The sequence below is a fragment of the Typopeltis vanoorti genome, chromosome 3 (genome assembly GCF_054136105.1).
Source record: "Typopeltis vanoorti isolate ZY-2024b chromosome 3, IOZ_Tvanoo_1.0, whole genome shotgun sequence".
Lineage (NCBI taxonomy): Eukaryota > Metazoa > Arthropoda > Arachnida > Uropygi > Thelyphonidae > Typopeltis > Typopeltis vanoorti.
The window spans coordinates 14,737,672-14,758,754 of NC_143551.1; the positions used below are offsets into that span (position 1 = coordinate 14,737,672).

General features: G+C 34.3%; 1 protein-coding gene across 3 annotated transcripts in view; it reads left to right on the plus strand.

The window, feature by feature from the left end:
- Positions 1-775: 775 nt before the first annotated feature.
- stv (BAG domain-containing protein starvin) overlaps positions 776-21,083 on the plus strand; it is a 44,824-nt gene continuing 24,516 nt past the window's right edge. Inside the window, exon 1 of one of the 3 annotated variants that reach the window (XM_090415466.1) lies at positions 776-891. Coding sequence is in view for 1 of the 3 variants with exons in the window: in XM_090415464.1 (XP_090271590.1) it covers positions 16,314-16,484 (171 nt within the window). In the remaining 2 variants the exon portion in view is untranslated. Of the gene's footprint in view, positions 892-1,605; positions 1,749-16,256; positions 16,485-21,083 lie in introns of those variants that run through there. The other 2 variants (XM_090415465.1, XM_090415464.1) reach the window with 2 other exon arrangements.

Genomic DNA, 21,083 nt, shown 5'->3' on the forward strand with positions numbered 1-21,083 from the left:
AGGCTGATTACAGCTTGTGTGTCAGAAATATTTTGAATAGTGTGTAAAGTTGATATTCAGTTGTTTTAGATGGGGGAAAAAGTAATAATAAAATAATAAAATATAATAAATAAATAATAATTAGAAGAAAAATAATAATCAGTCTTCATACAGCTATCAAGGAACATACAGTCCTTGGTAGCACATTGCGATTAAAATTATACCACATTAAAAGACATTTTGCAAAATCCGTCCTTCGTTTAGAACTGCTGACCTGAAGTCTGTTATACCTGTTGCCTAGGAAACAGGTATAAGTGTACCTAGAAACTTCCAAACGCGATCTTGTAATTGAATATATTTCTTATGGCTTGTGCTGCCATCTATGGACTTTTAAAAACGGAAGATATACGACTTTAAAAAAAAATACCGTAATAATTCTAAAAAGTTGATATTGTTACTGTTCAAATCAGAAATATAATAAAAATAAATTATTTGTAATTAATTAATATATAATGGCATAACTATCTCTGAATTAAATTTTCGGAATAATCACCATTTTACATGGCATAATAGGCGTTTAATACTTTAAGTTTTAAACAACTTATAGCGTACTAAATATAAATAAATACCATGCAATTTTCCTATTACTATGTAGTTAATGCAAGTACTGAGCTACTCGGCCGCCATGCTTCCGATGAAGTAATATCGGTCGATTTCATCGCACAATTAACTATTCGGAAATGAGCCAACCTCTTAAAACATTTTAAAACACGTCAGGTATTAGCAGTGTTAAACGAATGTTTACAGATTAGAAAATGAGGCGAGGAAACAGACGAAGCTTTGTGACGCCACTAGTACACAAGAAGTTCCTTGCCGTACACATCGCCTGAGACAACCTTCATTCTGGCGAAAGTAAGTGTAGTGAATGTTACTGTGACAGCCTTTATAGATTTGATTATAATCTATCTTATATAAAGGAAAATTTGTTTATAACCCTGTAAACGTTGAAGACCTGTATATTATATTTCCTAATGACTGTATCCCAGTTTGTTTGTTTGTTCCAAAAAATATGGAAGATATTTCTATCTAAACAAATTTAAGAAATTATATTCAATAAAGCGAACTAAATAATATGAAAGAATCAGTGTACCAGTTTAATAAAAACTGGTTTTATTATATGCTTAAGTTAATAATAAAGCAAATTATTAATTTTTTGAAACTAAGTATTACGTAACATATTAACATAGCACATTCTTATTCTTATTATGACACCTCTCTCATCGTGTATTTTGTTAAATAACACACGTGAAGTATGTTATTTACTTCCCAACGAACTTATGAAACCATTTATCGACTTGAAATTCCACGACGATATCTAACGCATTAAAATTAATAGATATTTCTGATACAAGATGGAGCCACGTATACAACAGCGTTGTGAGTTTACGGCACTGTTGTCTTGACAATAAATGTGCACCTGCTACTATAATTACCTTAATCGGAGTACCAGGTAGTTGAAGTCAAGGCCATGAGGAACAATGATGACGTAAGCTACAGACAACCCCCGTCCTTTTAGGGATATACAAGGAAGTCAACTGATAACAGCTGGTGTTCTTGAAGTAGCCACAGAAATTGCAAGAAATTGTGAAGGTTGCTGAAGAACCGGAAAGAACGCATGCGGATATTTTCGGAACTGTTAAAGAAGCGATATTGATCAAAGGAAGCGATTCACTAGAGCTTGCAGAAACCACAGTTCACTGCAGAGACGTGTGAGTATTTGTAAATAGCTCTGGTAATATATATACTTTCGCTGAAAAACATTTTATATTTATGTATAAATGCCGCAAGGTAATAATTGAAATGCAGCGGGCATTATTGATTAAAATATACCGAATTAACCACTTTAGTTTAGCTATTATTGAAGGCTGGCAATTATATACAATGTCTGTGGAGTAAATGCTATTTTGTACTACATTAGCAAATCGTCGGGCATCTCTTTTGTGGCCTAATTTGCAAATAAAACAAATTTAATTATTATTATTATTATTATTCATTTTTAAAGTATCCATTGGTTAGGGTTGTATAACAGCTTGAAGCTTATTACAAGAGCTAATAAGTCATTTCCGGGCATATGTGCTTGTGTGTAGAATGTATCGATTCATTTGATCAAAAGGAAAATCAATATCACGTTACAAATGATAGCGGCATCGTACATGCTACAATTTTCTATGAAAAAAATTGCATTCAGTATCTTTGACAGCATTGGATTATTTATATTTCAATTACTATCAACAATAAAGCACTTACGCGCAAATAAAATTTTAAAAAAGTCATAGGTTAAGAATAATTGTGTTTTTTATGTTAAATTATCTGTTTTATAAATCACCTTAATATGAAACAGTTACAATATTTCTAATGAGGTGTACGATAATATCAGCCGCTGTTGAAAATAATAATGAACAAGATAAGCTGACAGGAAATAGAAAACCGAAAGCATTCACAGGTATGAATTTTGCAATAATGGCAGTTGTTGACAAAGAGGAAATTCTAAACGTACATTAGGATGCGCCACTGGGCAGGAAATGCACTAGGCAGTTTCGTCACATTGCATATTTTAAGAACAAAAATGGATATGTACCAATCTCCTAACGCTTCCCAAGGCTGACAAGCATACAAAGATAAAAGTTCATTGGAATGAGCTCACAATATAAACATACAAAAGGGATTCGAGTTACATGGCGAGCTACGTAAACATTAAGCGTGCAAGTTAGTTTTAGCTTTAAGCGAAATAACGAGATGTAAATATATTAGTAAATGGATATATTGAATTATAAATAAACCCGTATCTTTCGTATATGTTTATAATATCAAGAATTAAGCGAAAATTCAATTTTGAAATGTCATCCGATCGGTAACTTTTACAGGCAAAAGCAAATCTTATGGTTTGCTTTTGCCTGTGGTAACTATTGGACTACTCAAAGTGTTTGCCTAACGTGGATTGTTCTGAAGAATTATATATAATTATAATTCATATTTATTTAAAAAATGGGTAGTGTGTGAATAAAAGGGTCTTTCGCGATGAGTCATTTGACTCCATGGAAAAAAACGTATCGTAATAATAATAATAATAATAATAATAATAATAACTTCCTGTCAGAGCCTCTGCTACTAATGGCTCAGTTAAGTAAGTTTGAGTGCGGTTAGTAGTTGGAAGGGATCCATTCGTTCGATGCTGTTGGCACACTCGCCCTCGATGAGTCTTCGGACTCCCTGGAGGTGTCAAATAATAATAATAATAATAATAATAACAATAACTTTCTGTCATCGTATAATAAACTTTAGTAGTGTATAAACATGTATTATTGACGCAAAATATTGCGATTACAATGGTATGGCAAGTATTAAAAAAAAAAAAAATTAACAACGTCTACATGTGTCAGTTACATGCTATAATGTAGTATAGCAACTCTAAACACATACAGCACATGCAAGTTTTACCTGACGATATTACTTTGTGCAATTCATTATTTTTAACCGGAATTAATTACGTACTCAACAGTTTATAGTTTAGTGTAGCTGAGGAGGTTTTTCATTGCATTTTTTTGGAATTATATTCGGAGTGTTATGTCACTCCGAAGATAATTCCTGTTCCAATTAGAGTATTTAGATTACTTTTCAGTCCTTCGTGTCATTTATCCAAGAAGCATGATCTAGTGGCTGTTTGCCAGAGAATAGTCTGATGTCATTATAACTTGCCAGTTGTGCCAAAGCGTAAAGCCATTGGCCAACAAGTTGATTGTTCTAAATCTAAAGAGGAAATAATAAGCATTGTCTAGCGCGCGCGCGCACGCACACACACACATTTTTTTAGTACAGAGAATTGAATTTACGCAGTATTATGCCAATTTAATAACTTACTGGTTATTAATTAATGAGTTATTAAATTGATTGATTGTATAAATTTAAATAAAATTATTCCTTGCAGATGATATTAGATCAAAGGTAGCTTAGCGCATAGCAGTAAAAGAAAAGGTAACTCGAAAAACTCTGCAGGTAAACAATTAGTTCATTTTGCAAGCTTGAAACTGTATATCGACTTACATAGCTAGCCAATACGAGTGTCATTATCAAATACTAATTACAATATAGATCAGAAAATAACCCCGCTGATAAATTGATATAAAAAAAAAGTACTGAGTTAAATAGGTACATTTTAAATCTGGACAACAAATGTTATTCGATAGCACTTGCAATTTTAGGAAACCATGCGCTAGTTGTCATCCATGAAGGATTTTAACATTGCCCTGACATGTTTCTGCGCTTTTATAGAATCACGTTTGGATAGGGGGAAAAACGCGCAAAATATTCACCTAATTTTCGAAACTCAGCAAGATGTTGTTGCTTGACTACTTGATTACTAGAAATAATCGCCAAGGCTATGTTGTTGGGAGTTAGACCGTTGCAAATAAGGCTATGAGGCTAGTGTATTGTGTCTGTAAACTGCGATACTTCCGGCTGGTTTGCCTGCTTTGCTGAATGCAAAAACTCGAGTTTCGGAGAATAATATCGAGTATGCCTAACTAAGGAATAATTTTCTTGCATTTAGTGTGATTCTTCTGAAATATTCTGTTCCATTGATATTGAATGTTAAAATTCATCCATGGGTATCTAAATTGTGGACTGTGAACGAGAGGCGCGCTTTTTGTATTTATTATAAACGTTTGTTCCAAATTAAAGAAAAATAAATATTTAGCGCGTTGGAATAAACGAAAAGGTACTTCAATTTTTTATTTTATTTTATTAATTTTTTTTTGTCCCACTGTTGAATTCGCGTGCAGTCATCAACATGAAACCTCATTATTATTTCAATGGCTGATTTGATTTTGATTAATCAATTGTTTTGCCCACACGTATATGGGAGGTTTGGCGAGCATATACTACAAACAGCATGACAGTGATTCCATTTTTGAAAACTTAAGACAGAAAAGAGGGGTAGTGGAATCGAAGATTAGCAGACACAATGGCAACAAAGAAAGATCAGTGTCCATACCACATCAATAAGCAACAACAACACTCACAAAACCTGCTTTCTTATTCTCAATAGCTTCCTTGATCACGTCCATCATTGCAAGATGAGTTCCCACGCAACATCAAAAGTGGGTTAGCCAGTGTCATGGTGATGGACACATTTCCAATCAGAAATGCCAGTTTTCACACCAACAAACAAACGCATACAGGTGGGAGAGATAAGGGCATAACAAATTTTATAGCCTTAGATATTTTGTCATAAAGAGAAACAAACAGCCGCGATCTGAAGCTTCCAACCATCGTGAATCAAAGAAATCAGTTTAACCCTCTGAATTTTTTGTTCTTCATTCATTCGTTATTTTTTGGAACAGATGTTTGAATCCTACGTTACTATGCCCCTGGCTTTTCACAGTCGAAGGCCAAACAGCAGTCATAACATCACAGGAGATTGAGACTGTTGCTCGTGTGGGAACTTCCCATCAGTGAATTGTAAAAGTTTAGAGACGACGAAATCACCGTAAGAAGAATCTAAACATAATCAAGGGTGGTGGTCCAGCGGCATGAATGATGAGTAAGGAGCATTGTTAGACATCTCATATAGTGCCAAAGGTTAGCATCGTACAAGAAGCTAAATATGGTCTGGGAAAAATGAGTGGAATCTTACTTCCTTTTTGGTGTCCTTTTGACACGGTTTGTTATTTCTTGGTCAACCTCCTGCAGTGAGTCACTACTTCGTGTGAAGGCCTCTTGCTAGTTTTTCTATTTTTTCGATCCTCCTATTTGGGTGGCTACGATTTCTTTGAATCTTCATTGTCTTTTACTTCCTGAAACACCCGTCTAATCGATTAGAACTTGGCACCACATAGAACTCTTCCCTTTGGAACATTTAACTTCTCACCCTATAACGGTATGCCAAGATCCACTTTCTTCCTATTGTTTTATATATATATATATATATATATATATATATATATATATATATATATATATATATATATATATATATATATATGGCACTACAGGAAGTATATACATTGTATATATATTTTATTTAAAAAACGCGTATATGCTGAAGAGGCTTACAAGACAGAAAAGTTGAATGATGATAGTGGGTTGTGCTCATGGGGGTCAGGAAGAAAAGATCGAAGTGTTTGAAGAACGCTAGGGCTATTTGTATTGTGATAGACCGCTAACAATTTGTGTAAAATCATTGATGATAAGGAATAACTCAGCATCTCTACCGACTTGATCTATGTAGTTGGAAAAGAGAAGCAGCTGGAGCTCTGAAGACTGGAAATTTTAATCTTCACAACCCCAACTGGCTTTCCTTTTCCAGCTACATAATAGAGATACTAAGACATTCTCCATCATCAGTGATCGTATACAACTTCCTCCACTATTAAGGAAAGTTGGATTGGAAGGAATCAACATTTAAAGAAAAGAAATCAAATGTTCAGATGGAATTAGGAGGGCAATAGAAACAGCAAATTAATTTTGTAGTGTGAGGCAGAGAGAGATTTTGAACCAAAAAAGATAAAGATTCCAAGCTGGAAACTCTATCATACTGTACCAGGATGAACACGAGCACCAAATGATCCTTTGAGATGAAAGAATCAGAGAAGTGCATAGTTAGAATATCTGAGTTGAAATGGTTGAAGAAACTGTAAAGTTGGAGTTTTGCTTGGGTAATTTTTCGCACATGATTCAAATTATTTTTAATATTCCATATCTCTTACTGTTTTGATTGAAATTGGAAAGGACATTGAATATACAGTAACGGATTCTTTCTTAAATGGAAAATATCGAAAATTTCACCTACACACCTTCAAAAATTGTGGCTGGGAAGTACTTCCCCTTGAATATACTACTACCTGGACTCTATGGTTTCCTCCCAGATTATCTCTATTCTGCCAGAAATCTCTGACCAGCAAGATTATTCGCTAGCTAACACTTCTAAAGTGTTAAAAGTGTTTCACTAAACTTTAATCCAGTATACTTACTGTCTAGCGGCCAGTCTGTGAAATAACCATCTTAAAGTTGCAACCTCAGATACAAGAAGTGCTAGTTTCTTTTTATGATGTCTAGCATAACTCTGATACTTTTATAGCATGCTGGAAGAAATGGGGTAAAAGACAGTCTGTGAAGTTCTAACATGGTTTTCAGTCCAAGTAGTGGCATTTCACCTCATCATAATTTTTTGCGCCTAGAGATTTCCATTTTAAGATGCAAAATGATGTATAAAAAATCAGTAATGCCTTTTATTCCTGAAATCTCAGGAAAAAAAGATTCCTCGCCTACTCCCTATTCAGGAATATTGATTTTTTTTATTCCTGAACAGGGAGTAGGCGAAGCTGTTTTAGCCCCATCTAATTTTTGAAGATTGAGTGGGCAGTTTGATCTCCACTGTCAGCCAATCAGAGTTAGCTAGTCCAAGGCTATCACTAAGTTAATCGCCACGCAATGAAGAGGTGGATTACAAGTGCCGCCATCTCGTGGTCCCTAACCCTATCACAATAATTTTAATGTTTGAAAATAGTGCGAGTTCGACGGTCGATTTTCCTGAGTTTCCGAGAAAAAACCCGTTTGAAGTCAGATTGGAATCTTTGTCCATAAATAATTTGAAACCCAGTCATGTTGCCTTTTAATTTCTTTGGCGCTTGATTGGTATAAGATTCAATTCTCGTTGCCTACTAAAACTGAATCTGTGGTCTACTCATTTTTTTTTTCAGTTACTTCCTAGTTCGTTGATCTTTTGCATAAGCAAATCATATTTCCAGAAACTGTTCTTTTGAACCCACAACTCAAACATTCGACCGTGTAACACACCCTTTGGCACGATAGTATATACTTTTTATGGTACGACAAAATATGTCGTACCATAAAAAAAATTTTTTTTTTCATCTGAAGATGAGTTACCCTGTCTCATATGGTGGTGTGGTGTTTCTACTCCCAAAAAGTCGGGTGTTTTCATTCTGCAAAACTGCCAAACTGGTGAAAAGATCGAACTCAAATAACATAATAAATATAATGCACTGGCATCACAACCTCTGCTGCTCTGGCTCTAAATCTAAACAACTATCAAAAGATGGCAGCAATTATCTGCCACATCTGTTAGTCTACAAATCGTCAATAGAAATGAACTAGCAAATGTGATGTAATACGGAGACTACATCATCACATTAATCACGATGCCTTTGGTTGGAAAGATGTGGGTTTGGATCCCGTCAGTTTTTCTACAGAAGGTGGGTTAATCGATCTCAATCTATGTGACAGGGTGTTTCCTAACTGATCTCGAGCGTTTCGACTCACATTTAGAAAAACTGGCCCTGTGAATCAATAGAGACATAACACACAGAACACTCAAGAATCCAAGAGAGGAATGGTATGCAGGCTGCATTAAAATGTTTATAAACCTCTGACCAGGATTTGAACCTTTCTCAGATATAAGAGATATTTCAATGACTGTATTTCAAGCAACATGCGCTGTTTGTCTAATTACATAAATTCACATTTTTCTAAGAAAATGGGCTTCGATCCGAGTGAACGATATCACTCAATATCCCCCCCCCCACCCTTCCTTTTCACGGCATTTTATGCTTTTCAATATCTTGACAAACAATTATCCTGGAGTCAAGGGAGAAGTTTGTGTATTGAATATTGCAAAAGAAGAGTCCTGTTATTGAAAGATCTATTCTACATGCAGAATATTGGTCATAATGATTTTTAAACTCCTTCACACTCAGTATTCATTCGCAATGTTCTTGGGTAACGAATTCCATTCCACATAGAATCATCACTTCCCCATTCACAACTCCTTGCATAACTTCCAGGGATGAAGCCTAGGCAAACCTTTGCTTTGTTCCACCATTCAAAATTTTCCTTCCATATCGATTTCTAATACAACAGAAATATCTCAATCATATCAGCCCTTCCTCTTCCATCTACCGAACTCCCCAGATTGCATGAATTCAGTTTATCCTAAGAGTTAGCATTTCTCAGTCCTCAAATAATTTTGTCCACCTTTGCACCCTCTAAAAAGTCGCATTAACCACTCCATATCCTGATGACCAGTTCTAAGCATAATGGTGCAGATGTGGTCCAATCAGGCCTTGTAAAATGGGACGATTACCATTTCATCTTCTGATCACCGTCCATCTCAGCAATCTACCATCAGCACCCTTATGCAATTCTACTCCTCTTCCACTTCTTCCAATATATACTTCTACAAAGAGTGTGCAGCTTTCCATATATGATCCTGCAATTCAAAACCTTACTGGCGACATTCAACTGGTATTCATAATCATTTATCCATCTTTCAGTTTATTCGGACCCGGTTTATTGGCTGAAGAACGAGCCAATAAATCAACATTACCCCTACTAATGCTCCATAGCTTATTATCCGCAAACAGTTGAATATCTCCTTGCAGTCCAGTGAAAATATCGATAATATAAAGATTTAACAGTAATAGTCACAGTACAGAACCTAAGTGATAATTTCCTCCTCCCTGATACTGCTCTCCTATTCACGATACTAAACCACACGTTGCAACTTAAATAGCTTGTCGTGTGGCAACCTATCAAATGTTTTTGCAAAATCTAGCAATTCACAGTTTATGCATTTCTCTCATCAATTGTTCATTTCTTTATTATAAAAAGCAAATAGATTACTAAAACAAGAGCGTCCTCCTCACAACCCATGCTGAGTTCCATAGATAACTTATCCTCATCTGCCCAAGACTATATGAACTCTTACCAGTTTGTCCCAAATCTTAATTACCACAGAACTAAGACAAACTGGTCTATAGTCTGATGAGCCATTCTACCATCACCACCCTTATGCAATGGCACTATTTTACTCTGTTTCCACTCATTAGGAACTTTCCATTTACAAGGCTTTCATTAAACAACCAGGCTGGATTGTTAGTTGCTTAGCATACTCTTGAAACGCGACGAACTTTCATTCATTCACACCTTGCTGACATGCATAATACTTCATATATGCACTTCAACACCTTCCCTCTAGGAATAGAACCTACTTCACCAGGATGAAATAGCTTAAATAAAATATTTATTAAACAATTCCACTATGCCATTTGCATTGGTCAATCGAACATCTGTTGCATTCATTAACGTCTTTCACCCACACTTATTTTTACTCCTGCTGATGATTACATAAAGAAAAAATCCTTGAATTAGTGCTAGTTTTTCTAATAATCCTGTAATGTTTATTCCTTACCATACTAGTCACTCTCCTAGCTTGAACTTTATGTTCCTCGTGCAACTGTTATACTTCTTCCATAACTTTTTTTAATTAGCAGTCCTACTTGATTTCTCTAATTCTTGATTACATTCTTAATTTTTTTTTTTTTTTTTTATTCTTCTTGTCGTTGGCATGCAAATTTTCATTGCTGTTAACAAATGTTACTTAACTAGCTGCCGGCATTATTGACCACTTTACTTTGAAATTCCTCCGTTCATTTCAAAACGCTTCGAAGAATGTGCACTTCGGAGATTAACAGAAACAAAACATAAACAGAAAGTTTATGTTTTGTTTCTGTTAACAAAATCATTTCCTCAACTGAAGCCAAAAAAAAAAGACACCATTCATACTCAAATCTTCATATTCTTTGACCAAAGCCAAAATTCTTTATCTCTGCGTTTCCTTCTTGCTGTCTAAGGACATTTGTCCATCAAGTATTCCAAATATTGGATCCTCTTATTATCATATCATTATTATCAAACTTTTACCATGGTCAAAATCTCCCAATATGATCCTATATTTACCAAGACAGTTTGTCTAAACATTTCCTGCTCATCATCTTACTAGGCCTAAGGCAACTTCCTACTAAATATCTGATCCTACCTGTTCTCACCTCACACCATAAACTCGCAAGCTATCAGTGCCATTTCTCTCCTGTTCCCTACCCTGAATCGGCAGAGCTCGTTGATAATCATGCGACACTCAACTACCCGGTTCCTTCCTCCTTCCTGCCAAAAAAATTGTGTACCCTTCTACGTCTGTTCCTGTCAGGGCATATTCTGTCTGCCATGTTTGACCATGGCTGACAGAATATGCCAGAATTAACTCAGAATTAACTTACTCATTTCTTTATTTCTGATACTTTTAGTGTCATTATTATTATTATTCGTGACACCTCCAAGGAGTCCGAAGACTCATCGCGGGAGGACACTTACTATACAACTGGCTCCACCACTACACCGAATCTCTACTACCAGTCATCTCAATCAACCACCCACCACTACCACAACTAGTATTTTTTGTCTGTAAATTGCGTGTGTTCTGAAGGGGCGATTTTTCTGTATGCAGGATGAAAAACCCGAGTTCCCGGGTTTTATATTTTTATATTCCGGGAATATATATATATATATATATATGAAAAAGCTTTAATGACTGATACCGAGAGAAAAAAAGATGACATGGTATATTTGAAAAGATACTACTAGTACACTAGTTTCTTTGAATTGATCAACATCTTCAGATATCACATTCAAAGAAATATATAAAGAATTACAGAGACTTAAAATTGTAATAACAAAACAAGTATAAAAAAAAAGACAGTAGCGTGTTGGAAAACAAAAAGCGAGCTTGAGTTCCAAACAAACGTATACTACGCGCTGTCGCGAGTGCGCCAATACTGAACAGAGGCAACGTGTGCGTCAGAGAGAGATTGAAACGCAGGCTGTTATTGAAATAAGAAGAATCTAGAGAAATTTCCCTAGATTCGACAATCTTTCTCTCGAGTTCATCATAGCACACATGGATGTTAGAAGTTTGAGTTCAGTTCACAATGTGGCGGCCTTCGTCTGAGTTAACTGAAAAGAGAATGTGGCTAGAGAGAGCGCTGGCTCCTGTTATAGGAGATATCTCTACGGTGTTCATCCAAACGTAGAAGGATGGATTTAGCAGTGTGGCCATAGTACGGCTTTCCACAATCACATAAAATCTTGTACACTCCTGGAAACTGAGTTGGAAGATGTTTCTCTTTAGGTTTAATAAGTATTGAACGAAGTTTTGGGAGTATAGTGAAGCAAGTTCTGAAGTTAAACTTCTTGAGAATTTTTGCCAGTTTTGGTGAAAGAGAGCTGATGTAAGGCAAAGAAGATGAAGGCTCTGGGGGGAAGAGGGATCTTCAGAAGTAGTTGAGTGACTGGGGGAAAGAAATTTGTCAATTTTCTTAGGAGAGAAACCATTATTAATAAAAGTTATTTTAAGAAAAAGGAGTTCATTTTCAATTTCTGTTTCTTCTGTAAGTCAAGATTTTGCTCGGTGAGCTAAAAAAAAAAAATTAAGGAATTTAATATATATATATATCCACTCTATATATATATATATATAAAGATAAGTCGAAATTTGAAACGTTTTTATGTTACGTTTTTTGTCTCTTCATTGTTTTGAGCCGGGTTAAGCCGTTAAGCCGAAAATTGAAACGTTTTTATGTCAGTCACTTCATTTTTTTGAGCTGGGTTAAGCCGTTAAGCCGAAATTTGAAATGTTTCACATCTAACAATGTGTTTGCCTTCATGAGACAACGATTTGTTGGACGTTTCAAAACAATGGAGAACCGGGTAATCAGCTCGGAACTCGGGGGAGGGGGACTGTAGGCGCCACGGAGGAAGAATATTAAATTCAGTTTAATGATGCGTGCTTAATAAGGGTTATCTTGTTTTACATTTCCATTGTGTCATAGCATCATTGTCAAACACAAACACTGAAGAAGCCTAAATGGGTATAATTAATTGAGTATATACTGAAATAGAACAAATATGTCCATTACAAGAAGCAAGCATTATAAAGCTATATCAATCACAATTAACAGATAACCTAAAAGAAGCCAAAATATAGAAGAAGAATGGAAAACTTTAATAAAGATAATCTATAAAGCAGTCGCTGAAGTACTTGGAAAGAAAAATAAAACATAAACATCTGGAACACAGATGCAATAAAAGAAACAAATAGCATGCAAATCACTCCTTCAAAAACATACAATGAAAACAGAAAAAATATACAAAAACAAAAGAAATACAGCTAAACCATAGTACAGAAAGCTCACCAAGATTCTTGAGACAGATTTATTAATAAAATAGAAGAGCCATACATGGAAAGCAAAACATAGCCTACAAAATATCAATAATAACAAATAAAAGATGGAAATTACAGAGGAATACGTTTATTAAATACAGGTTGAAAATGTACACTAAAATCTTGAATAAAAGACAGAAATATTACAAGCAGTCTACTCTCAGAAGAACAAAATGGTTTCAGACATGGAAGATCATGTATATTCAATATTTATTTGCTAAAACAAATTAACGAAAAAAACAAGAATTTAATTTAGAGACTTATATGGCCTTTATAGATTACGAGAAATCTTTTGATAAAATACACAGAGAAAAACGATGGAATAATAATAATAAAATAATAATATAATGAAAAAAACAAGGATATCCATTATATTTGGTACAAGCTATACAAAGTTTATATAAAGATACAAAAATACATTTGTAGTTAGGTAATAAATTAACAGAAGAGATTGCAGTAAATCAGAGTGTCAGACATGGATGTCTTCAACTCTATTCCGTATATAGTTGAGCTGATAAGCCGAAATTTGAAATGTTTCACATCTAACAATGTGTTTGCCTTCATGAGACAACGATTTGTTGGACGTTGTCTCATGTGATCTGATCAATAATCAATATATTGATCAGATTATTAAAATATGGAAAACAACAATAAAACAAGGTATCCAGTTAACCAGTAGAATGTTATCAATACAATCCTGTATGCAGATGATCAAATTATATTACAAGAAAATGAAGATGACCTTCAAAAATCAGTTTACAAATTAAACAAAATAAGCCAACAATATAATTTAAAATTTTCACAAAAGAAAACCTAAGTCATGGCACTTAAAGGTCAGGATCATGTTAGATCAAAAAAATCGTTATAGAAAATAAAACAATAGAACAGATGACACAGTTTAATTATTTAGGCTGCATATCTAAAAGATAAAAAGGTATAGATGAAAAAATAAAATTCAGAAAATCTGTGGAAAAATTAAAAAAACACTGAATAATAATAATAAAAAAAAAAGATGAGAAACTCAGATAAAATTTTATAATGTCCACTACCACTCTATTATATGGTTTAGAAACATAGACGGTTAAAAAGAAAGAGGAAAGTAAAATACAAGCTGCAGAGATGAGATTTTTAAGAACAATTAAAGGATGCACAAAATTGGACCATATAAGAAATAAAGACATCATAAAAGAACTTGATATTTTTAACATAAATGAAAAGATCAAGGAATACAGAGAGAAATGGAAAGAACACACACACACACACACACACACACACACACACACACACACACACACACACACACACATATATACACTATATATAATTAGCGACAAAGTTAAAAGAAACATTATTTAACATATTAAAAGAAAGAAAAATACCAAATAATATCCTAAAAGCTATCACGAGTATATATGAAAATAATCAAATACAAATAAGATTAAATCACGAGCTATCATATACGAGAGAGATAAACCAATGGGTCCTCTCTCAGCAACTCTTTTTAATATCTACTTAAATGAAATAATAATAAAATGGAATAAAAATTTACATCAAGGAATTAAACTTTCTCCTAAAGTTAACTTAAACACTCTCCTCTTTGCCGACGACCAAATAATAATTACAAATTCTGAAGATAACTTACAGAAAGCTATTTTAGATCTAAATGAGATAGCCAAAGATTATGGTATGTTAATATCAACGGAAAAATCAAAAACTATGGCCTTTAAAGGACAAGATCCAGCAAGAACTAAAATAGTAATAGATAACAAGATGAACAGGTGAATTCATTTAACTACCTAGGATGTACGATCACATATGAAAATGAAAAAGATATAAACGTAAAAATTGCAAAATATTTAAAAATAACAGGTGTAATTAACTCTATATTTAAACCAAACCAGGCTAAAAGTATACAATACATTAGCCCTACCAGTCTTAATGTATGGAAGCGAAATCTGGACAATAAAACAAAAAGACAAAGATTAACAACAGCAGAAATGAAGTTTGTGAGAAAAACTGCAAAGTATACCCTATTTGATCACAAAAGAAACGAAGATATTATGAAAGAATTAAACCAAGAAGCAGTAATAGAAAAAATTAAAACATATATGGATGGAACACGTTCAAAGAATGAAAACAGAAAAATTACCAAAACAAGCCTTAAAGTACAAGCCATTAGGAAAAAGAAAACCAGGACGTCCTCTTAAACGATTCAACGACGACTTCTAAGGCCGGAACAGGCCATGCTAGGCCTAAATCCTTGATAACGCATGATGATGATGATGATATATAATTATTATTATGTGACACCTCCAGGGAGTCCAAAGACTCATCGAGGAAGAGTGTGCCAACATAATCGAACGATTAACCCCTTCCAACTACTAACCACGCTCAAACTTGGTTAACTTTTTTCATGAGCCATTAGTAGCCAGGGCCGGCTCTACCGACAGTGCAAGAAGTGCATTTGCACGGGGCCGCAAGTTTTTTTGGGAGGCAAATTTCGCATAAACTATACGAAAAATAAGGGGGAAGGGACGGCAAAATATGTACTGCACAGCGCGGCAAAATTCCTAGGGGAGACCCTGTTAGTAGCTGAGTCTCTACCAATCGACCAACATTTGCTCTACCAAAAGAGATGGATATATATAGTCCAAAGGGAAAAAGAAAGACTAGTGAAGCTGTACAGGCAAATGCCTAATCCTTGAAGATAAAAAAAAAACGATACTAGTGCTACCGATATAGTGTTATTCAACTGTGATGTTTCCTTAAATATAAAGAGCCAATAGGCTTCATTTCGGCTAAATAATTAAATAATGTGATGTTTCCATTTACTGCTGAAGTGCACAACAGATAGTTATGTAGTCATAAAAACAGAATTTCGTATATAACTGAATCAGACTGCTTCTTATATTTATTTTAGGCTATAATAGCCATTTTCTGAAGTTAACTGGAACTTCTGGCTTATGCAAACGCATGATAATCTTTTAAACAATCTGAATAATATCGTTTTATATTTTCCATGTAATCATCCACACCAGAGGGCAGGTTCTAGTTTTACTTTCAACAGTGCCAATTGGCTGGCGAGAAACGTCATTGTGTTTTCATTGGTTTGTGTGTATGACGCCACACGGCGAACCATTCCGCAATTCATTGCCTTCTGGATTGTCGTAGAACATTCTAGTTATCTCAAGTATTAAATATAACTATGAATTTCAAGCGGTCACCATTTCAGTTTGACGACGTTGATCGTGCAGAGCGAAGAGCTGATCTTTTGAAACGATTTGGAATACGGTCTGACGACGATCGAAATATGTTTTTCGAAACAACACCTCCACTGCGGCAAGAGTGGCCTGATTGGGAATCTAGGCTGCATAGGGTAAATATACAAGTATATATTATACCTACCGATTTGTGCATTTAGATATATAAATATGTATAATTATAATTTCATCTTTTTTCTACCGCAGTATCGAAATCTATTGCGTATTTTATATTCATATACTGCCAAAACTGCGTTTATTTTTATTAATTACTGGAACATATTGCTTTGAGAGTTATGTAAGAGATTGTAGACTAACATTCGCCGTGAATCGGTTAGCATGCTTTAAACGGATTCGCTGACGCATAGTTTTAAGTTAAATTATTTTAGTTAACCATATTAGTAAAGCAAGCGGTGTTAAAAACAGCTTATTTTCTGAGTTTTTCCTCTTTTTTTTTATGTAAGTTATAAGATAGACTGAAGTTTTGTGTGTTTTGCAAATAATATAAATAAAACATGCTTTCAAAAAAATACTACTACTCCAGATAAGCTTCTTAATAATATTAATGGTTTGAACTAATGTTTGTTTACACACATCTATTATTTTTAATGACTAACTGTGTGTTTACATGCACTCAGTTCAGCGTTTTTTTTTTTTTTTTTTCTTCGATGTTCAGCCAAACCGTTGAATACTCAGCTACTTCTGGAAATCTTAACATTTCCTTGGAATGGACTTTCAGTGTTTGAGTTGAAAGGCAATCTTCAACATGATCTCATTTCACATTCTTGGATTGCTGGTTATTTTTGAGCTGCTTTAAAAAAACAGCTTAACTGGATTTATTTTAATTTAAAAGTGTCTTGGAAAAGTTATCATGCACTTCTCATTATTGGGCTGTTATATGGTCATTACATATTTTATATATAGCCACTCTAAATGTATAGCAGTTTGTTAAAATCATTTTTTGCATTATATCATAATATCATATCATGAACATTGAAATATATTATATATATTATATTATCGATGTTCATGATTATATATATATATATATATATATTATATTTCTATTTATTTTATTTTTTATGTTGACGACACACATGAAAGATCACAGGTCTTATAACACTAGTGTCATGTGTGGGCAAGTGATTAATGATAAAAATGTAGCCTGTTAATGTTTCTTAAAAGAGTAGAATGTTGTACACAGTGGGAAAACTAGTATGGAGGAGACTGTTCCAAAGAATAGAGGTGGATGGAATGAAAGAAGCTGATGGGAAGTTAGTTCGGTATGTTCAAAGCTAGACAGCACATGGATGTTGCCCAATAACCACTCTAGTTCATTTATGGTTAGAGGTAGATGAATGGTAGCAGCCAGTTCAGAGGAGCAATGCCCATGAAAATACCTAGAAATACAATAGAAAAGGCAAAGTGCTGAAAGAGCACCTATGATAAAGTGACTGGAGGGAGTCTGTGTGGGAAGGACCATGTAATAAATTGATTGCCCTCTTCTGAATATCAAGAATTCTTAGAGGTCTTGGGTGCTCCATCCCCAAATGTGGGAACATTACTCCAAAGTTGGATGGATCTGAGACAGAGCTTTAGGAGTTGAGAGGAAGAGAAGTAATGTTTAGAACTGAAAATAGCAAGCTTTTTAGAGGCTATGTGAGTAATATGTTTGTGCCAGGATAAACTATATGTTATATGAGTGTGTTGTAGCTACTCAGTCCATCCCTTGTTAAGAATCTGCATTATCTCTGCAACAGATTACAGATATTTGTTTTGCTGTAATTTATTTTATTTTTAACTTGTTTTGAAATGCTATAGTATATTCTTAAAAACAATGTAAAGTTCAGTCATTTTGAAACATGTCAGTGCATAGAATAAATCTTGACATTTTTAAATTATGCTATATATAGGTTTTAATTAGGAATTTAGATACAATTTTTAGTGCAGATAGGAATTTACATAGAGAAATAGACAATAGAAGAAGCAAAGCTGGTATATAGTGGGGATTCAGTTAAATAAATTTATACGGAATAAGAAAAAAATTAGCCAAAATATTAAACTAGCATACAATGCAGTGCTGAAACAAATTATTTTTCTATTATATATCATATATAATATGATATTGAATTGAAATATATATATATATGATATATATTTCAACTCTCAGATTATCTGAGAATTGTTTAAGAAATAAAAATTGATGAAATACTAGAGATTGCAGATGTAAGTTCTGAGAAAAAGGGTAGTGAACAGCTAGCAAGTGCTGGAATCATTAAAAATTAAAATATTAGGAAGGAACTTGACATTATTATTAAGGAATGTGCAAGCAGAGCTATCTAAAGTGATATAGTTACATGAACAAAATATGAGAGAAGAAATGTTTAATGGCAGGAAAAAGATCCAAAAAAACCCAAGATCTACATGGACTATGCAGTCAGAAGATGTCCTAGATGACAAATATAAGATTGACAATATTGGAGTGCTGACAAGTGACAAAATGATTGTAGGAAAATCTTGGTCTTTTTGCACAACGCTAGTAATGTTAACTTATGTATCATCATAATATCCTTTATATCCCATGAAGAAAGTGGTAACTTCAAAAACTACTGATCTACTCCAATAACTGGGTCAGTAGCATCTTTCACCAGGAGATGAAATCTTCCATCTAAAGACAGTCACAAACATCAGTGCTCATAGCAGGATTCAAACCCACCTGGAGGCAGGTATGCTAAGATTGTCATGATGAGAGGAATATTTATTTATAGGCATTTTGAATTGAAGGTAAGTTAGCTAACCAACTCTGTATGGGGGTAGCATTGTTTTTTTTTTCCTCCTGGAAACTGAAGTTTTTCATTTAGATATACAGGAAAACTGATCAGAGAAAACACAATTAGTGTGTGGTAGATGCAATTGTGCACGTAGATGATGGATAGTGGTATACTGTGTAGAGTGGAATGCTCATGAGGAGTCCTTGAAGGTGTCACATAATAAATTTTAAATCCAAAGTACTTGTTGCTAGTCCTGATTATGTAGCTTGAAATGTAAATCAGAAAGTGATATATTTTAGAAATATTTAAAGAAAACTGCACTTTTTCTAATTCTGAGAATTAGAAAAAACAAATTAATTTAACACACGTTTCGTCAGAATGCCGACTTCTTCAGGCGTGAAAACATTAAAAGCAAACATAAAAAACACCATAAAGAAATTGTACCACTACATAACAGGATATGAACTGGAATTAAGTTTGAACTCAAGCTACAGACCGGGCTAAAGGTCTATTGTTAGACATATGCGAGCGTGTGACTTCACGAGTGCACCAGTATCCGATAGCAAAGCTATGCGAATCTGGTAAACTATAACTAAGGTAACTGTTATAGTTTACCAGAGTCTAGGATAATTTCTTTGGATTCATATGTGGTGTTCTACTTCATCGTGGCATATACGATACGAATGTTTGATTATGTATTCCAGTCTATTTCGTGTTGGCAGCCTTCATTATTTGTGTTTACTGAGAACGGGACATGGCTTGAGAGGGTGCTTGCTCTGGTTCTACTATAAGTGATGTCTCTTTGATGTGACACAGGAGGATGGACTTCTCAGTTTGGCCATAATATGGCTTTCCACAGTTACATGATTTTATATACACCTGGAAACTGAAGATGGTTGTGAGCCTGTTTTGGTTGCCTTAGAATTGATCTGAGTTTAGAAAGAGTGGAACAGCACCTTTTGATATTAAATATTTTCAAAATTCTTCTGTTTCTGGGAGAGTGAGCTGATGTACTGTAAAGAGATATGACCCTTGGGGGCTGCCCCGTGTCTCTGTTGTTTTGAGGACAGTGGTATAATTGTTTATTGATAGTTTTTGAAGAGGCCATTATTTGTGAAGGTTCTTTTGAGATGTTGTAGTTCATTTTTCAGCTCCTCCTCATGACAATACAGACCTGGCACGATGAGCCAGAGTGGAGATGATACCTAACTTCTGTGCTGGATAGTCATGTGAGGATGCATGCAGGTATCTATCTGCGTGCGTTGATTTTCTGAAGATAGATTTTTTAAGGAGTCAGACATCTTAATAAGTTTAATGTCTAAAATGGCAGAGATCCATTTTCTTCGATTTCAATGGTGGAAGTTGTTTAAGTGAAGATTATCTATACCATATTCCCTAATAAGGAATATGTCATACACGTAATGGAACCAGATTTTAGGTTTAAGTGTAGCAGTAGAGATGTCCTTTTCTTCGAAATCCTTGAAAAAAAAATGTTGGCTAGTATTGGAGATAGGGGGCTGCCCATTGCTAATCCCTTATTTTGTTTATAAATTTTTTCTTTAAGCTTAAAGTAGCCTGAATTAATACAATGTGACAACAGAGCAAGCATCATTTTTGAGATCTTGTTACTTTAAATATTGAGAACCTCTCGAGTTGGAACATTTGTAATGAGTGCCACTACATCAAAGGTCGCCATAATATCTGAATTCTTGAGCTTTATATTTTTAATTTTAGAGACAAAGTCCATTGAATTTTTAATATAAGGAGATTTTCCTGCTAAACCTTTTAAGGAGGATGCTAGATATTTTGATAACTTATATGTAGGTGAGTCAATACCATCAACAACCGGCCTTAGCGGACAATTTTCTTTATGTACCTTTGGAAGGCCATATAATCTGGGGATGAGTGGATGTAGAGATCGAAGAGAAATGCGTATATTTCTTG